This window comes from Pecten maximus, chromosome 1, assembly GCF_902652985.1.
Source record: "Pecten maximus chromosome 1, xPecMax1.1, whole genome shotgun sequence".
In the NCBI taxonomy this organism is placed as follows: domain Eukaryota; kingdom Metazoa; phylum Mollusca; class Bivalvia; order Pectinida; family Pectinidae; genus Pecten; species Pecten maximus.
Genome location: NC_047015.1, coordinates 46,725,947 through 46,744,765, shown reverse-complemented (window position 1 = coordinate 46,744,765; position 18,819 = coordinate 46,725,947). Strand labels below are relative to the sequence as shown.

The 18,819-nt window shown below is 35.5% G+C and overlaps 1 protein-coding gene across 1 annotated transcript in view; it reads left to right on the top strand.

The window, feature by feature from the left end:
• Nucleotides 1-18,819, top strand: part of LOC117315107 (Ig-like and fibronectin type-III domain-containing protein 2) — a 60,450-nt gene that overhangs the window by 33,542 nt on the left and 8,089 nt on the right. Inside the window, exons 21-36 of the mRNA XM_033869277.1 lie at nt 15-278; nt 605-658; nt 2,044-2,163; nt 2,686-2,832; nt 4,660-4,779; nt 5,303-5,449; nt 6,714-6,871; nt 7,427-7,562; nt 8,995-9,246; nt 9,567-9,860; nt 10,194-10,256; nt 11,258-11,304; nt 11,574-11,715; nt 11,929-12,084; nt 12,469-12,620; nt 13,223-13,346. Of these exons, the coding sequence (XP_033725168.1) occupies nt 15-278; nt 605-658; nt 2,044-2,163; nt 2,686-2,832; nt 4,660-4,779; nt 5,303-5,449; nt 6,714-6,871; nt 7,427-7,562; nt 8,995-9,246; nt 9,567-9,860; nt 10,194-10,256; nt 11,258-11,304; nt 11,574-11,715; nt 11,929-12,084; nt 12,469-12,620; nt 13,223-13,346 (2,376 nt within the window). The remainder of the gene's footprint in view (nt 1-14; nt 279-604; nt 659-2,043; nt 2,164-2,685; nt 2,833-4,659; nt 4,780-5,302; nt 5,450-6,713; nt 6,872-7,426; nt 7,563-8,994; nt 9,247-9,566; nt 9,861-10,193; nt 10,257-11,257; nt 11,305-11,573; nt 11,716-11,928; nt 12,085-12,468; nt 12,621-13,222; nt 13,347-18,819) is intronic.

Here is an 18,819-nt window from a genome sequence, read left to right as displayed (position 1 = left end):
GTTTTATTTTGTAGATGGTAATAAAACGTGTAAATATGTTCGATTCCCCAACAAGACGATGACATATGAGACTGCAGTGCCTAGGATGGCTAGTAGTACTGATACCAGAGAGGAGTGCGAGTCTGCCTGTAATCGGACAGATACAAGAGCTGCATGTGTGGGCTACACCTATGATAATACTGGCAGTGGGGAATGTGAGATATTCTTGACCAACGATGGTGCCAAACTCGAGGAGAAAACAGGCACAGATTTGTACAGGAAAGAATGTGGCATTGTTGGTATGTCAGAAGGAAAAATGATATGTGTATGATAGGTAGATCGTTAAGTTGCTTATATTTATCACTTAAGTGGAAATATATGTTTCAAAATACATATTAATGATATGTAAATTGTCTGTGAAAATTTGTACAGTAGTTCCTTTCTCTTCTGACAAAAAAAAAACGGTCTCAGAATTAACACAATGCGTTTTAAAGGGTTTTCAATCAAAATATATTCTATAAATAGAATAATTGTCATGGAAATAAAAATTTAACTTAAGTTTTGAATGTTTGACATTGTTGTTCAAAATGATTTTAAATTAATTAACTACTTCAACATTCTCCAGGCCCATCCAGTAACAACACTGTGAATGAGACTGTTACCTGGGCCAACAGAACACGTGAGTAGTATTTTAGTCAACACTATTTCTCCAGTTGTCGGCTTGTGACACATCAGTTACTGAAATTGCTGAAGCGATGGGTTGAGGGGATGAGATGGGGTTATTACAATGCTACTACGACCTTCATGATCTGTCACAGTTATAGTGGTACAATGCTTAGCTGTGTTGTATCGTTGGAAAAAAACTTCACTCTGTAATGTTTTTGAGAGGGCAGTGTTGGAATTGTTGAATTCAAGCTGTTCGCACCAATAGTCACTTCTGACTGTAATGCTCCTAAACTTCACTCTGTAATTTTTTTGAGTGGGCAGTGTTGGAATTGTTGAATTCAAGCTGTTCGCACCAATAGTCACTTCTGACTGTAATCCTCCTCGGGGAGTTTAGAAAGACAATGGCTGGTAGTTAAAAGCTAGATAATTGGTATTAAATTTGAGGCAGCTATATTGTTATAAATCGTTATTGATAGGAACTTCAAATTATCATTTATTTATCAAGACAAATAATAGTTTACCCCAACACTATTCTCATGGGCACCACTTTTAGACCCTTTGAATGTTTTATTTAACCATTTCTATCAAGAGTAGTTACACCTCAAGCATTTGACCAAAAATTACTCTAGCTGTTGACAGGCCATTAAGGAACAGTCTGAAAAATCTAATTAATTCAACACTTTTAAACACCTTTGACAGCTACACCCAGTGTAGTGTTTGTTGGGTGCAGTGGTAAACTCTGGTTCCCTCCCACACTAAGACCCTTCATGTGCTTCTATCCGGGCCACCAAGAGTAATTAATATGAATTGATACAACTTGTTTTGAAGTTGTCTCTAAGTAATTAAAGTTTATATTTTAGTTCTTTTTGCAAAGCTTCATATGTCTTTTGCATATTACCAACAGATTAAAGAAACAGAACTGATTAATTCGTGCCATCGCTGATATCTCACCATACAAACATATTTATACCAATACAGGCATCAAAACAAAAGCTCTTCAGAGCTTATGCTTTTTTTTCAAAATTATGGTTGCTATGGCAACTGGTCACTATAAACAGGTTTTCTGATAAGAACCATAACTTTAAGTTTGTCCGGACAACTCCTCCTAAACCGAAGGGCCGATTTCAATGAAACTTCGCACAAATATAGAGGACCATGTGTAGATGTTCATGCCACTTTATTTTTCTCAAAATTATGGTTGCTATGGCAACTGGTCACTATTTTACTGGGTTATCTTAGTTAGCCTCTAATTAACAGTTCCAATTCACCATTGACTCATGCAGATTGCGGGGGTATTAGTCAGCCATCCTGGCGACAGTTCTAGTTTTTTTATACATTTCCTGATAATCATGACGAAATTGAACACAGACAAGATGTAGACATTGTTTATGTTTGTAGACTGCTGCCAGGACTCCGGTATCAGTGACGAGTGCCAGGCGGTCTGTATGATGGAGGCTCCTGTCATGTCCCCTCTTGTTTGTGAAATGGACTTCAACAAAGTGTTGGCTTGTGTGGCAGGTACATATTGACTTTTCTCTCACAAGTCATAAATTTGTCATTTCAAAGACTGATTATGCCATATGGCACACGTTGACCTGAACTGGATATAACAATAGGTGAAACACTACGAAAAGTGAAGGAAATATATGAGAGAAAAATAATGATTCCCTACCTTGGGGGTGAAATAAAGACAATTCAAATGAATTTGTCAACTCTTCGGGTAAGATTGTTGAATGTCCAACCCTTGGCAGAGCTGCAGATCTGAACATTTTTTAACTCAAGTTGAAAATAAGTCTTGTATGACAAACTGATATTATTCTTGAAGAAATATTTTTCATAGCATGGCATTCTTGGGGATTTGTCAAGATGAAATAGCTTATTGCTGTCCCTGAAAACTAACTTCTTATAATGGCTAACCTACTAAATCAAACGTTGTGGAAATTGGAAATAGTAATTTTGTCATAATTCCTAACTGGCCATGTGATTGATTCAGGCCCTCTGGGCCTCTTTTTAATCAAATGTTGTGGAATGCTTGTGTAGATGGACGTGACCACACAAGATGCTGCAGAGCTAATGGCGTACCAACTCCATGCCTGGGCTACTGTCAGGGGCAAGCACTCCCACAGGACGCTGTCGGGGCCCTGTGTCTTAGCTACGTCGACTACATTGTCACTTGTTTCAGCCAAGGTATGTGTTGATTAAGTACATATACAAATACTACTGTAATATAATCTCCATTCCAAAATAATGCCAATATCTAAAATTTCTTGTTTTAATCTTAGACTAAATAACTGATGATACAGTTAAATGATTCACATTCAACTGCTTCAAAATAACTACATTGTACATTTCATTTTAAACTGTTGGTTTTAATTTAAAGCTTCAACTAATTGTTTAGAACATTTTTGCTGGCCGTACATTGACTCCAATAACAAAAGGTTCATGCTGGTCAGCCAATTTTTCATCTGACATCACTGTGTTGATTATCACAAGATACCTGTCATAAGTACCTTGCTGTGTAATCCTATAACATTGTAGCAATGAATTGTCCCCAATTATTGGTTATAGTGCATTTAGAGATACAAAATTGTTTTAAAAACACTTAAAGAATGATGTTGTAACCATATAATTAATTTGAATTATTGTAACTATGTAATTAATTTGAATTATTTTGACGTTTTATCAACTTTTTAGGTCACCTGAGACAAAGATTCAAATGACATATTCTAATTGCCTTGTGTCCGTCGTCGTGACCAAAACATTTTGATTGTAAAAACCTAACTTTTTTACTTCAAGGCCAAATGATGTATTCATTTGTGTGGTTGGACGATGATGTATGGATGGTTATTAATCTAAGACCTATTCGCACAATAGTGCAGCTTCTGGATCTGAAAAACTTCACTTTGTAATGTTTTTGCGTGGGCAGTATTAAATATTGGAAGTGTTGAATTCAAGCAGTTCGCACCAATAGGCAGTTCTGACTGTAATCCTCCTCGGGGAGTTTAGAAAGACAATGGCTGGTAGTTGAAAGCTAGATAATTGGTATTAAGTTTGAGGCAGCTATATTGTTATAAATCGTTATTTATAGGAACTTCAAATGATCATTTATTTATCAAAACAACTAATAGTTTACCCCAACACTATTCTCATGGGCACCACTTTTAGAGCCTTTGAATGCTTTATTTAACCATTTCTATCAAGAGTAGTTACACCTCAAGCATTTGACCAAAAATGAGTCTAGCTGTTGACAGGCCATTAAGGAACAGTTTGAAAAATCTAATTAATTCAACACTTTTAAACACCTTTGACAGCTACATCCAGTGTAGTGTTCGTTGGGCGCAGTGGTAAACTCTGGTTCACTCCCACACTAAGACCCTTCATGTGCTTCTATCCGGGCCACCAAGAGTAATTAATATGAATTGATACAACTTGTTTTGAAGTTGTCTCAAAGTAATTAAAGTTTATATTTTTAGTTCTTTTTGCAAAGCTACATATGTCTTTTGCATATGACCAACAGATTAAAGAAACAGAACTGATTTATTCGTGCCATCGTTGATATCTCACCATACAAACATATTTATACCATTACAGGCATCAAAACAAAAGCTCTTCAGAGCTTATGCTATTTTTTTCAAAATTATGGTTGCTATGGCAACTGGTCACTATAAACAGGTTTTCTGATAAGAACCATAACTTTAAGTTTGTCCGGACAACTCCTCCTAAACCGAAGGGCCGATTTCAATGAAACTTCGCACAAATATAGAGGACCATGTGTAGATGTTCATGCCACTTTATTTTTCTCAAAATTATGGTTGCTATGGCAACTGGTCACTATTTTACTGGGTTATCTTAGTTAGCCTCTAATTAACAGTTCCAATTCACCATTGACTCATGCAGATTGCGGGGGTATTAGTCAGCCATCCTGGCGACAGTTCTAGTTTTTTTTTATACATTTCCTGATAATCATGACGAAATTGAACACAGACAAGATGTAGACATTGTTTATGTTTGTAGACTGCTGCCAGGACTCCGGTATCAGTGACGAATGCCAGGCGGTCTGTATGATGGAGGCTCCTGTCATGTCCCCTCTTGTTTGTGAAATGGACTTCAACAAAGTGTTGGCTTGTGTGGCAGGTACATATTGACTTTTCTCTCACAAGTCATAAATTTGTCATTTCAAAGACTGATTATGCCATATGGCACACGTTGACCTGAACTGGATATAACAATAGGTGAAACACTACGAAAAGTGAAGGAAATACATGAGAGAAAAATAATTATTCCCTACCTTGAGGGTGAAATGAAGACAATTCAAATGAATATTTGTCAACTCTTTGGGTAAGATTGTTGAATGTCCAATCCTTGGCAGAGCTGTATAGATCTGAACATTTTTTAACTCAAGTTGAAGATAAGTCCTGCATGACAAGAAATATTATTCTTGAAGAATATTTTCATAGCATGGCATTTTTGGAGATTAGTCAAGATGAAATAGCTTATTGCTGTCTCTGAAAATTAACTTCTTATAATGGCTAACCTACTAAATCAAACGTTGTGGAAATTGGAAATAGTAATTTTGTCATAATTCCTAACTGGCCATGTGATTGATTCAGGCCCTCTGGGCCTCTTTTTAATCAAATGTTGTGGAATGCTTGTGTAGATGGACGTGACCACACGAGATGCTGCAGAGCTAATGGCGTACCAACTCCATGCCTGGGCTACTGTCAGGGGCAAGCACTCCCACAGGACGCTGTCGGGGCCCTGTGTCTTAGCTACGTCGACTACATTGTCACTTGTTTCAGCCAAGGTATGTGTTGATTAAGTACATATACAAATACTACTGTAATATAATCTCCATTCCAAAATAATACCAATATCTAAAATTTCTTGTTTTAATCTAAATAACTGATGATACAGTTAAATGATTCACATTCAACTGCTTCAAAATAACTACTTTGTACATTTCATTTTAAACTGTTGGTTTTAATTTAAAGCTTCAACTAATTTTACTTTGAACACCAAAATATATATGTTTAGAACATTTTTGCTGGCCGTACATTGATTCCAAATTTTCATCTGACATTACTGTGCTGATTATTACAAGACACCTGTTATAACTACCTTGCTGTGTAATCCTATAACATTGTTGCAGTAGCAATGAATTGTCCCCAATTAATGGTTATAGTGCATTTAGAGATACAAAATTGTTTTAAAAACACTTAAAGAATGATGTTGTAACCATATAATTAATTTGAATTATTGTAACTATGTAATTAATTTGAATTATTTTGACGTTTTATCAACTTTTTAGGTCACCTGAGACAAAGATTCAAATGACATATTCTAATTGCCTTGTGTCCGTCGTCGTGCATCCGTAAACAATTTACATTTTCGACTTCTGCTCAAAAACCCTGAACCAATTGTAATGAAATTTTGTAGAAACCTTCCATGGCTCAAGGTCAACCAAAATGGTGAATTATATGGTCCCCTCCCACCAGGGGACTGAGGGGAGGGGCCAAAAGGGGTCAGATTGACTGAATTTCAAAAATCTTCTCAAGACCCAAATAAGGTAGAATCAAATACTCTTCATAGATTGATGGAACTTCAGATACTTTACCAAAATTGTGAATTTCACGACTCTGGGGTCTCATGTTTGCCCCTGGGTATGAGGTAAACTTTACTATACATGCAGTTTATATAGGGAAATGACATTAATGACTATCATTTGTTTGATTTCTATTGGAATTCATTCTGACTTGGTTAACATTATTAGCATTAGATGACAGTTTGATGGCATGCACATGTTGGCCTTGACTGACCCCCAGGGGGTAATGGGCGAGGTCAGGAAGGTCAAATTGACAGAAATATTTCAAAACTCAGGTGACCGTTTAGGCCCATTGGCCTCTTGTTTATATTGGTCTGGCTTAGATTAGTGCCATTTTTGTCAATCAATGCTAGACCGATATAAAAAAGGTTGATAATTCGGACTGTTACCATGTGTACATGTGATTTTGATACTAATTTATGGATCTGTACCTACAAATCACTAATTTATGGATCTGTACCTACAGGACTGATGAACCTACCAAGTCCTCCCCAACAGTTCAAGGTCATTGAAAAACATGCCCGGTATATATTGGTGTCCTGGAGTACCCCAAAGGAAAATTGTCCTGATACAGATTGTTTTTATGTTCTCCAACACATAAATCAAGGAGGCACTGCAGTCAAGGTAGGAAAACAAAACCTAGCTAGTTCGGTATATTTATATAAGGTCAGGGTTGGAAAGGGGCAAAGGTGAGGAAGGCTTATCCAAACTCAGAACTGTGTAATGAAGATCAATTGACATGATATGATTTACATGAAGCTGAACGTTTTAAAGAAATAGTTATTACTTACACATACAGACATACCTACAATATTATACACCAGGAAGGAAATGAAAACTAGAAATAATTATCATATCATAAAAAAGTTTGGTCTTAGTTAAAATGTTGACTTGCTTCAACTGCTGTTCTACTTTGTAGAAATAACTAGTTTTGTTAATGTTGTTCGGTTTGGAACTTTTCCTTGAATGAACGTCACAGTGTTGTGATTATTTTACCCTAGAACTGCTACTGTTAGAGCCAGTCATTATGCCAAATCATATTATTATTATCAGCTATATGTACCTGTTTCCAGTAAAGAAACATTCCCCAGTGGTCTTGTATTATATGTATAGTAAGTACAATAGTCATTGGATCGGTAACATTAACTCCCAGCTCACTGCTAAGATTTTATGTTTCAGATGAGAGTGACAGAAACGCTTGTCAACATTACCAACCTCGCTCCAGAAACACAGTACACTATCAGTGTAACGGCTTACAACAAAAACGGCAGTAGTCTGCCGGCACCTCAGATTACCATAACAACATTTCCATCTGGTATGACATGTACAACTTTAATACTGTCTGATGATTTTGATTCAGAAATAAGGTCAAGGTCACTGGCTAAAAATAGAACTTGCGGAGGGCCAATCTTTTTGAAATACAACATTAGGCACACAGCAGGGGTCCTTGTTGACCTGTCAGTATTCTAGTAGTAGATGTAATGTAATGATTTACTGTAAGAGATATGAGTGATATAGCATATTTCTTGGTCCCTGATTGGTTAAGGTTGAATGCAAGGTCCACTAATTTGATGTCTGATTGGCTTGGATATTGACTTAAAGTTGCTGAAACTGTTAAATGAAATGAGATATCAAAATTTCTGAGACAACTGTGTGTATGGGAGAAAGTGTTCTCTGGACTGGAAAAAGAATTCTGTGGATAAGAAGAATAACTCCTCTATGTAGGAAATAGTGAAATTAAGAGTTTGGAAAATCACAGATTTTATAGCAAGTGTACATATTATTGGTGCCTGTATAAAGATATATGGTCTATTGTTAGCTCGTGTGGCCAAAAGTGCCAAGTTAGCTTATGCCATGGTGCTTTATCTGTTGCCTGTCTTAAGTCTGATGTCCGTCCTGTGTCTGTCCAATATCCATCCTGCGTCCGCCCAGTGTCAACTTTTCCGTTTAAACAACTTCTTCTCACTAACCAAGTCTCCCAGAGTAATGATATTTGGCCAATAGGTTCTTTGGATGTGGTACAATAACGTTTGCAAAAAGACATTACCTTGACCCATATTCAAGGTCACAGGGGTCAAATTCCTTAAAACCGTTAATCCATTTCTCCTCAGTAACCAAGACTCCAGGGGTCATGAGTCAAGTCTCGAGTCATATCTAGGTGAAATTTCCTTTACCCATATTCAAGGTCACAGAGGTCAATTTTGTTAAAACCTTTAAAAGACTTCTTCTCACTAATCAAGAGAACTGGTCATAGTGTCATGATATTTGGCTAATAGGTCCTTTGGAAGATGCTGAATAAAGTTTATGCAAAAGAAACATGACCTTGACCCATATTCAAAGTCTCAAGGGTTAAATTTGTTAAAACATTAAATTGACTTCATCTGGTTAACCAAAAGGCCAAGAATCATGATATTTGGCTGGTAGGTTTCTGTAATGGAGCCCCAGAAATGTTGCAATACAAAAAGACCTTCAACCAAGGTTATGACCGGTCATATTTTTCAAACACATGAAGGACTTCTTCTGATTACCTTAAAAGCCTAGAATGAAGTTCTTTTGACTTAACAAAGGGCAAAGAATCATCAAGCAAGTGAATACCTGGTGAGTGACACAGGCACATTGGGCCTCTTGTTAATGTTTAGTTTTGGTTCTAGTCCATCATATACAGAATGAGGTGAAGATTAGATGTACTATAGGTTTTCCTATTCCCTGGTATGTCACATACTGATTTATTGATGCTGTGTTATCAGGTTTTATGGATGTCAGTGTCTATCAGAGTCCTCAGGGAGTGGTGTCTAAGGGCCAGTCTGTAAAACTGATCTGTGATGCCTATGGCAGTCCGACTCCCACCTCTGTCTACTGGATACTGAACAACCAGAGGATCCAGAATTCTCGCACCATCACTGTCACTGCCAGCACGGATTCAGAGGGCTTATACAAGTGTACAGCATCCGTTCCAAATTTGGCCACTTCAACAAAGAGTTTGAACCTGAATGTCAGGTGTAAGTTCATCTGGGTTTGTCTGTTCCTTTTTCTGTATGAAGTAATGATATCCTATACTTTGAAGATAAAACTAGATTTTGTTTTCACAACCAGTGTTCTTTCATATTGGAAAAAAAAGACAAATTTAAAAGATATAATGGTACTTTTTGACAAATATTCAACAACATCTTTTTTGTGGAAATGTATATCCGATATAATAGAAATTTTGAAACATGCAAAAAAAAAAAAAAAAAAAAGATTGTGAATCTACCTGTTATATGAGTGTAATTTTAATTCTTCTTCTTCATATCACCTGTATTTGTCCTGGTTGTGCTTGTAGACTCGCCTACCATGTCCCAGATAAAGGGAGCCAAAGTGCCAAATGTGGACATGGGGTATAGTGCCACCCTTCAGTGCAGTTTTAGAGGTTTCCCCACCACCGTTAATTGGTATCAGGATGATAAAGAACTAACTTATAGCTACAGACGTTCCTTTTACCAGCATCCAGATTTAGAGTCACATGAGTTACGAGCTGAATTGCACATTTTGCTTGTGCGTGATGCTGACTTGGGGAAGTACACCTGTGAGGGTTCTAATCAATTTGGAGCCCACAACGGAACTGTCCAATTAAAAAGTAAGTAAGCAGGGTGGTTTTTTTTAAGTATTCCATCCATAGTGTCGCCATTTTTTTTGTGAGTCAGTGATAAATGCATTGTCTTGTGAGTCAGTGACAAATAAATTATTTTGTGAGTTATTGACAAATGAATTATTTTGTGAGTCGTTGACAAATGAATTATTTTGTGAGTCATTGATTAATTCATAACTAGGTCTCTATAGTTATATCAGACTTGATGAAATATATCTAATCTTTAAAGATCTTAATGATGTAAGAATTATAATTATTAAAATATGTATAAATAATACATGTATATGCAAACTATATTTTACACTTTTGTTGTATTTTCAGAGGAGTACAGTGTTACAACCCCTCCTCCGACCATCACACCTACTCCCGCTGTGAATGTGTCAGGTAATATCTTATACAGCGTATAATGAAAATATACTAATTTCAGTGTAGTTAAATTTAGCGCATTACCAAATTCTAACAGATTAGTGTAAAAATGGATTGGTGTATACATTATTTGCTATAGAAATAGTACACATAGTCAAACCGCATTATCTTGAACTCTGAGAACTCTGATAACTTGAAGACCCTGCTTTACTCAAAGTAAGCAATCAATTCCAACAGTTAAAATTCTGTGTAAAATATTCTTGGTTGCCTCAAATACTCAGGACAGCTCGAGGTTTTTTTATGGCCCCACTGACTTCGAGTAAATGAGGTTTGACTGTGTTAGATAGCATAGTATAATAAGTTAGCACAGTTATTTTAGCCTGGAATGAAATGAGTGCTAAAATAAAATGACCACATCAATATGAACATTTATAGTAAATGTACACTAATAGAGGCTTCAAAGGGAATTCTCTTAAAACCAAAATCTGTGCAATCCGAGCAAATGGAAATTTGATTTTGGTCAAATAGAGAGGATTTCTTATTGCATTGTCCAGAGAATGCTTACAGATGATTCCAGGAGCTTATCTAGGAGCCCTGCTGTACATGTAGGAGCCTTTGGGCCTTTTCAATTAGTGACATTTCTTTGAATCGGGAATTTGAAGAACAGAGTACGTGTGAAAAGTTTTGATTGATATACACCAGAAGTATAATGCAATGTATGCATTAGCCTGTTTAAAATATGTAGTATATTAAGTTTGACTCCTTCATGTATGTTTTGTAATGGTAGGGAACATATTGATTTGATAAAAGCCTTATTCTCTCACATGACCTGGAGTAAATCCCTGAGTCACATGACTGAATCTCATACCAGATTAGTCTAAAGTTAGGGCTGAAGAAAGTAACCAGGTGGTTGCCTAAAGATATCAATTCGTAGATATTTTGTTTTAGACATTGTTCAATTTTTGTTTATCAATTATTTGACATTTCATTTATTTGAATAATATTATTTTTTTGAATAGATTTTACATTAAGTTTTTATCAGGCAATTGATCTTAGGGCTATTCCAGTAAAATATCTTAACGGTAATAACCAATGAGTGGTCTCGAGGTGCTTCAAATAGGTACTGCTCATAAGAGTGATTTAATTATAAAAGTACTATTTATCAATAAGCTGTGTTTTCTCCAGCACCTAACATGTGAAGAAATTCTGTATTTTTGGAATCCTCTCGTAGGATATATATTTCACTGGAAATAACCCTTACCACTTTTTTATATGAAATAATTTTATAGCCGACAGTATACCAGAAATAAACTGTAGTACATGTTGTCATTTCAGTTTGCTGTAAGAACAGGAAACATAACTGGGGACTGCATGGACCTGTGTAGCTATAGAGTGGACCTGTCCTTAGTGGTACAGGACCCTGTCAAGTACACACCCTGTATAGCCTTCTTTGAGGACTATGTGACATGTGCCACAGGTATGTCTTTAACATACAATATATTTCTGGATTTTATATATCAACATATCCAGTTGTCATGAGTAAAAAGGCAAATTTTCTGTAAATTTATCCGGGAGAAGAGAAGGGTTTGAAATATATCAAATATTGTCTTCTCACACCAAGGGGAGTAAGAAGTAGGATTTGATAAAATGATAAAGACAAGGTGAAAACACTATATATATTGTGTTACAGATGGTAAGGACCATACCCAGTGCTGTAAGAAGAATGGTGTGTCGACATTCTGCCAGGACTTCTGTGGCAATGTCGTTCCAGATATAGATGATCCCAGAATCTACGAATGTGTTGATCAGGTTGAACCTATCTTAAACTGTGTTGAAGAAGGTCTAGGTAAGAACTCATCAAATCATTCTGGTTCAATCTGTCAGATTTCTTACCTAATTATTAGTAATACAAATTTTAATCTTTGTCTTTATAAATTTTATGGACTGTATTTTATCATAGAATTTTTTACATTCTATTATTTTTCCCTTTTAACTTATGGAGAATTCAATCTTTAGATAAAAGTGAATAATGTTTTAGAGTGTTTTTTCCAGTTATGGAGAATTCAATCTTAGATGAAAGTGAATAATGTTAGTGTGTTTCCAGTTCAAATTCTGAGAGGAAAGTCTGTGGAAACATATCTCTTCCAGTTCAAATTCTGAGAGGAAAAATCTGTGGAAACATATCTTTGGAAATCAATATTACGTTTCCTTTCCTTTGTATCGTCTACAGAGAAGATACCCTCTCAACCATTGAATGTGGTGGCTCTACTGAAGGGTCAGATTATTGAGGTTAACTGGGACCCACCTGCTGATAAAAATACTATTGATCTCTACCAGGTGTGGTACAGATACAATGGCAACATGGTCAAACATGTATCTGTGGTGAGTACCCCTATTTCTCCTACGAGTGTCGGATACATGTATTAACGGTATGAAAAGCAGAAGTGATCCAGATGTGTAACTGGGATATAATACTACTTATAAGGCTGTATTTGACCTAATTAATATACCTGTCCCTATAAGCACACCCCCACCTTTTTCAGGGAGGATAGGTACACTAATTGAAGCATATAAAAAGTTCCTTACCTCACTAATCATGGTCTTTTAATCAAATACTCTTGGTGATTTTCACTAAATACTGGTAAAAGTATGTAAATTTTTTTAAAAAGTTATTCGTTCCAACCAGATTTCACAGGAAACTTTTCCCTGTACCTGACATTGTACAAATTGTAATTAAATAACATGTAAAATAATTATGTAATCAACTGGTTAAATTATTAACCTTTTATGATTCAACATTTGTTAAGTCCATTGGGTTTTAGTATCACTTAAAGGTCATATAAGTGTAAAACACCTGTATGGCACAGTTTTGTTCATTATTGGACAGGTACAGCTTTTTTAGGTCACCTGAGATGAAGTGTGACCGTTAAGGCCCATGGGCCTCTTGTTTTAGGTGAAATTTATGTGATTTTTGTGATCCACAGACCAACACTACTCACACCTGGTCACTAAAATATCCGGAGATCACAGCGTACAGATTCTGGGTCATTGCCAAGAACAAGGCTGGTCAGAGTCTGCCAGGATATGCCAGGAATCTCACCATAAGAGGTAATATTACATTTGCTATTGTAACCAACACATTTGTATAAACAATACATTTGTATAAACAATACATTTGTATAAACAATTCATTTGAATAAACAATGAAATGTATAAACAATGAAATGTATAAACAGCACATTTGTATAAACAATACATTTGTATAAACAATACATTTATATAAACAATACATTTGTATAAACAATACATTTATATAAACAATAGATTTGTATAAACAATACACTTTTATAAACAATACATTTGTATAAACAATACATGTACTGGTGTGGACAATACATTATCTAATACAACTTATTATTAAATCTGAATTGACTGTCCATGAGGTTATGATAAAATATTCTAGAGGAATAATTATGATTAAATTTTAGCAACAATTACTGGTATACCAAAAACCTCCAGTTTTGAAAAAAAGTTTTCCTATCAGAGAATCAAGTGAAAAAGTATGAGACATGTAAGCCAGAAAATACCTCAGACCTACCCCATCAGGCATATCAGTGTTAAAACCATAATTATTATATATGTACTTATCAGCTTTCAAATGTGTTCATGAGAAGAAAAGACATAACAGTAAAATTTTAAATTGTCTTATTTCTAGTTTGATTTTGAATTAGTCACAATGTTGAAGAATTATACTGATGTCAAAGGATTTGGGTTGTAACTGTAACTCTTCCCAATAGATCACTGTAACATGAGATTCTCAGGATTGTGTCGGGTGTAGAAGGTTTTGATATTTACGCCTTTTGTAGTTAAATGTAAATTGATCTTGGTTCTATCGAAGTTATTGGTATCATGAACACAGTTTGAGGTGTCCTGAGTATTTGAGATAACCGGGTATATTTTATGCAGAATATTTCACCATCGGAACTGCATGGATTTACTTCAAATCAAGAAGGGTCTTTGAATTATCCGAGTTTGAGGTAACAAAGTTTTTGGCTGTCTTCCAGTTGAATGTGATTTGATCTAGGCTATCTGTTACATATAGATCACTATTAAATTCATTTTTACCAATGTATGTTAAGTGATAGATGGTAATGTTATTAATTATCACCGGGAGCCAGGCCTACAGACCCTGAAACATTTAACATTCCCTCAAACGCGTTTACGTTGCGTTTGCGTTCCTTTCGTTTTGTTTCGTTTGCGCTTCGTTTCGTCGAGCGTTTTTCGTTTGCGTTTGCGTTTTGCGCTCATTTCCGTTCGTTTGCGTTTGCGTTTGCGTTAAGTTGACTTTGCGTTTGCGTTTTGCGTTTCCTTTCGTTTGCGTTTCGTCTGCCGGATGTAATTCCCTGTTAGAATTGACAACAGTTGAGTACGCATGCGCGTGTAAAACTAAAAGTGGAGCCAGCTGCTGGGTGTGGCACGACGATTATCCGTGTTCGGGAAAGCCTCGATATATATATTTTTAGCTACCTGTACTTACTTACCGTGAGTGCCACTGTTGTCCTTTTAATTCATTATGGATTCATCGCTGTGTTAATGGTTAATTGACGGAATTGGAAAAATATTAGTCTTAATCTTAGTGAACAAGTTATTTGTTTTGACATAAATATAATACTTTTACAATTTTCTTGTTTCAGGTATCCCATGGCTGTAATACGATTGCAGAAAATCGGACCAAATTTCTAACCAGTTGCTGCAGTTTTCTTACTTGTGTACGGCCTGAGCGAATCTGGCTATTATCACTTTTGATAAATACTTAATACCTATATCCGTTAACATATTTTGACATATTTACCCGGTAGCGTTCTAATAAATTTCCAAATACGCAGACATATATATATCACATGTACATGTATATCTGATCGATTTCATAAATACGTCATTGCTAATATAATGGGACACATCAGAGACTCAATTTACGTCCGTAAACAGTTGTGTATCGTACAATATTTTTGTTGAATACGAGATACACATTTAATCACACATTTTTATATCGTGTACAGTAGCAGATTGATAATTTCCTGAACAGCAGGTATACATAGTGTAACATTTTGACGATTTTCTAACTTCTCATCAACAAGATAATTGACATGTAATTAGTGGCATCTTGACCAGCAGAGGTTGTGTATTGTAACTAGCTAGGGCAGTGGCAACATCAGATTCTTTCAACAATAACATAGTGCATGAATTTTTGCTTCTTATGAAATTTTCTCTTCACAAATGGACGACGGACATCCAAACGGTAACAAATTCAGGCTGTACCGTGGATAATTAAAGTAGTGGATATCCATGGCAAGGACACAACGTCATACATCGACCCCCCCAAACAAAAATCAAATTAAAAATATCTGTCGAAAGTAACAGTGTTAAATATTATCTTATATTTTTGTATTATTTTGGACCAACGATGTATAACGTAATATCAATGATACGTAAGGTGCTGATATCGAGTCTACTGTACGTTTAATTAATAAGCATCTTGAGTATTTGCTTGCTCCAAGCCCGGTCCCGTACCTGTACCCGAATCAGATCTAACAGTTTGATAAGGGCTGGAGGCGTTGGTTAGACAGGTACTCTACTTACCTGTCAAGCACTCGTGTTCTGTCAAGACATTATCCACGGGTGGCCCAATTAGCCATGTGCAGGTGTCGGGTATATGTCCGGTAGACATTCCGTTCTGACCAAATGTAATTTTGATAGAGTTGGCGCTTTCGTAAATGCAGCAAGTTATTTATATAACCTCGAATATGATATATAATTGTTAGTTTGGTATTATTTGTAAAAGGGGGTAATTTTACATCCATATCAGACGATTCACTATTAAAATGGGGAACATTATACAACTCACAAACACAATGGTTCTATTTTGCGACATCGATCATATTATACTCGCAAAATGCACCATGTTTATTATCAATTAACAAGGAAGATCAGCAAATTAATATGTGTTCTGATGTTTTTATGTTCTATCCGTCCGTGGGTCCAAGTTTTTAATCTTGATTGAAATTCATAGAAAATCTAGATTTAACCAGAGACCTATATTTATTATATAGGTCTCTGATTTAACTGTGGCTGAAAACTGACGTACAATGAACATCGATACATTAAGACATTCACGATGATATTTACAGCTAACAAAGCTATAATATTGATTAAATCCAATACGACTAATTTAACAGATGACGGGTATCCTTTCCAACTCGTATCCGTCAACCTATAAAGATGTGGCCACATTTACTCACAAAAATAACAACGTCTGGGTAACTTGTTCCTATTATTTTTAGATTTGGAATATACATGTATTTCAGTTTTTGACAAAGCTATCAAATCATTGTTTTAAATGACACACGCGCAGTCAATATCAAACAACAATGTATTTATCTGCAAGTTATTCATCTGACCGAAATTACATTGTGACTGCTTCCACTCCTTCTACATATTATCTATTTAACAGGTTTTACGTCCTCTGTACTACAACCTCACGATCTTTCAACTGACGAAATTATGAAGACATCCTCTTGCTAGTCATGGGTTAATCCAAATTTCTACTTCTGGAATTCTTTCGAGAATTCTATATCCCTGATATATGATTTTACATATTATTACCTAAAATAAAATAACCTTTTGGTTCCCATTCTTTTATATTGGTCTGGAGCTACTACAATTATATCACATATTTAGTCTGTAGTGATATAACAAATTATTGTATCAAGAAAATTGTCAAAATATCACACGATACATATACTGTTATATTAAAAAATACATACATAGTTCAACTACATCATATATGAACCGAAAGAAACCGCAAAATGAACTGTAAAAGGAAATATAACGAAAACGAAAGTGAGAGATTGTGATGTCACAACTCGTAGGTGATCGCAATATGGCAGGCGTAAAAACGCCTCCATAAAAATAGTCGTACGCTATGTTCGTCCTGTTCTGTTTAATGAATTATTAGAATGTGACCCACTATTGTATATATACGTCCCGTTATAAAGAGAAAGTTACCAACATGGACAATACAAGTACATCCCGTTTTCTTTATGTTTCACAAACCTATAAACATGCTAACGATACACATGTCTGTTTCTATTCAGGAAATTATCAAAATGGTCCATGATACATATGTGTCTCTGTACGATATTTACGTCCATTTGATTTCGAAAATAATCAAAATGTTACAAGATATCTGTACGTCCTGTTATATTATGAATATTGTCAAAATGTTACATATATCAGTGTGTATGTGTGTGCTTAAATCAAACAAGATAGCCAGGCTCGTTACGGCTAGATACAGGTAAGACAACTGCATCTGATTGGATTTTCTGCAGACGTATTTCAGCCACGGGATACCTGAAACAAGAAAATTGAAACACTGTGATATTTACGTAAAACAAATATAACATTATGTATTTGCTCACCAAGACAATTATTTGTCCGGGCAGGCCAGTTAAACAGGATTTTAAAGTCAAGCAGACGTGTGGCTACATTGTAGATGAAAATATATATACTTCCATAATTTATCAGAATGTCAACACATTATCATTTTATTTCTTGTTCATTGCTATGGAGTGTGGGAGTTTTTTTCACTCAAAACATACAGTTTTAATACATTTTACTATGACTATTGACTATACATTGTACACGTACACGTACATATACCGACTAAAGTACGCCATCGTCTGATTGTGTGCGGTAGTACGTGTGTAGTCTTGTTTAATTAATAATCGAACAGGTAACAGCATCACATGTGTTACGAAAAAGTCCATGTACATGTAGCAACTATATAACATGCAGTAACCAATCAGGAACGATCCTCGTCTCTCGGGCCTTGACTGTCACACTGGCCTTCAGAGCGTTACCAATGAAAAAGTTACGTACGGACAGTCTGATCGGGGAGTGACATCCACGGGAACTGATCAATATTATGAAAAATCCAAAGAAATAATATGATTGTAGACTTATATTTCCTGAAGATAGGGAAAAAGGGATAAAAGTTACTGCAGTACTCTTCATGTATTTTTACAAATTTTCAGTGAATTACTGACTTCGCGAGATACAAGTCGAAAGTTAAAAAAAAAAAAAAAAAAAAAGACCCGTTTATTACTTTTAATGCTACTTTCTCCATGTCTTAAAAAGGTTCAGAGAAGAATTATCCAAATGTTTCTGATGTGTTTTGACCTCATATTTATAATTCTATTATTTCCCCCCCTAAAATGCAGATGCAAAATCACACACTATCCGATTAGATTTTCAGTAGTGCCGCGATATATATTAACATAGTGTTTTGGAAAAGTAATATATATGTGCAAAACGATAATATGTTATATGAGACGACTTTCAGTTGTAAAAGAAAAATTGAAATGATAACGATATCCGTAGAATCCAAGCACCGATATTATTTGTAAGTGCCGGATCACTTAACGACCGGACTCCGGATCGGTAACTACGATGAAGATTTGCTTTTCCGGTCTCATTCATAACTGTCAGTTTTGGTTTTTCGTTTTGCGCTTTGCGTTTGCGT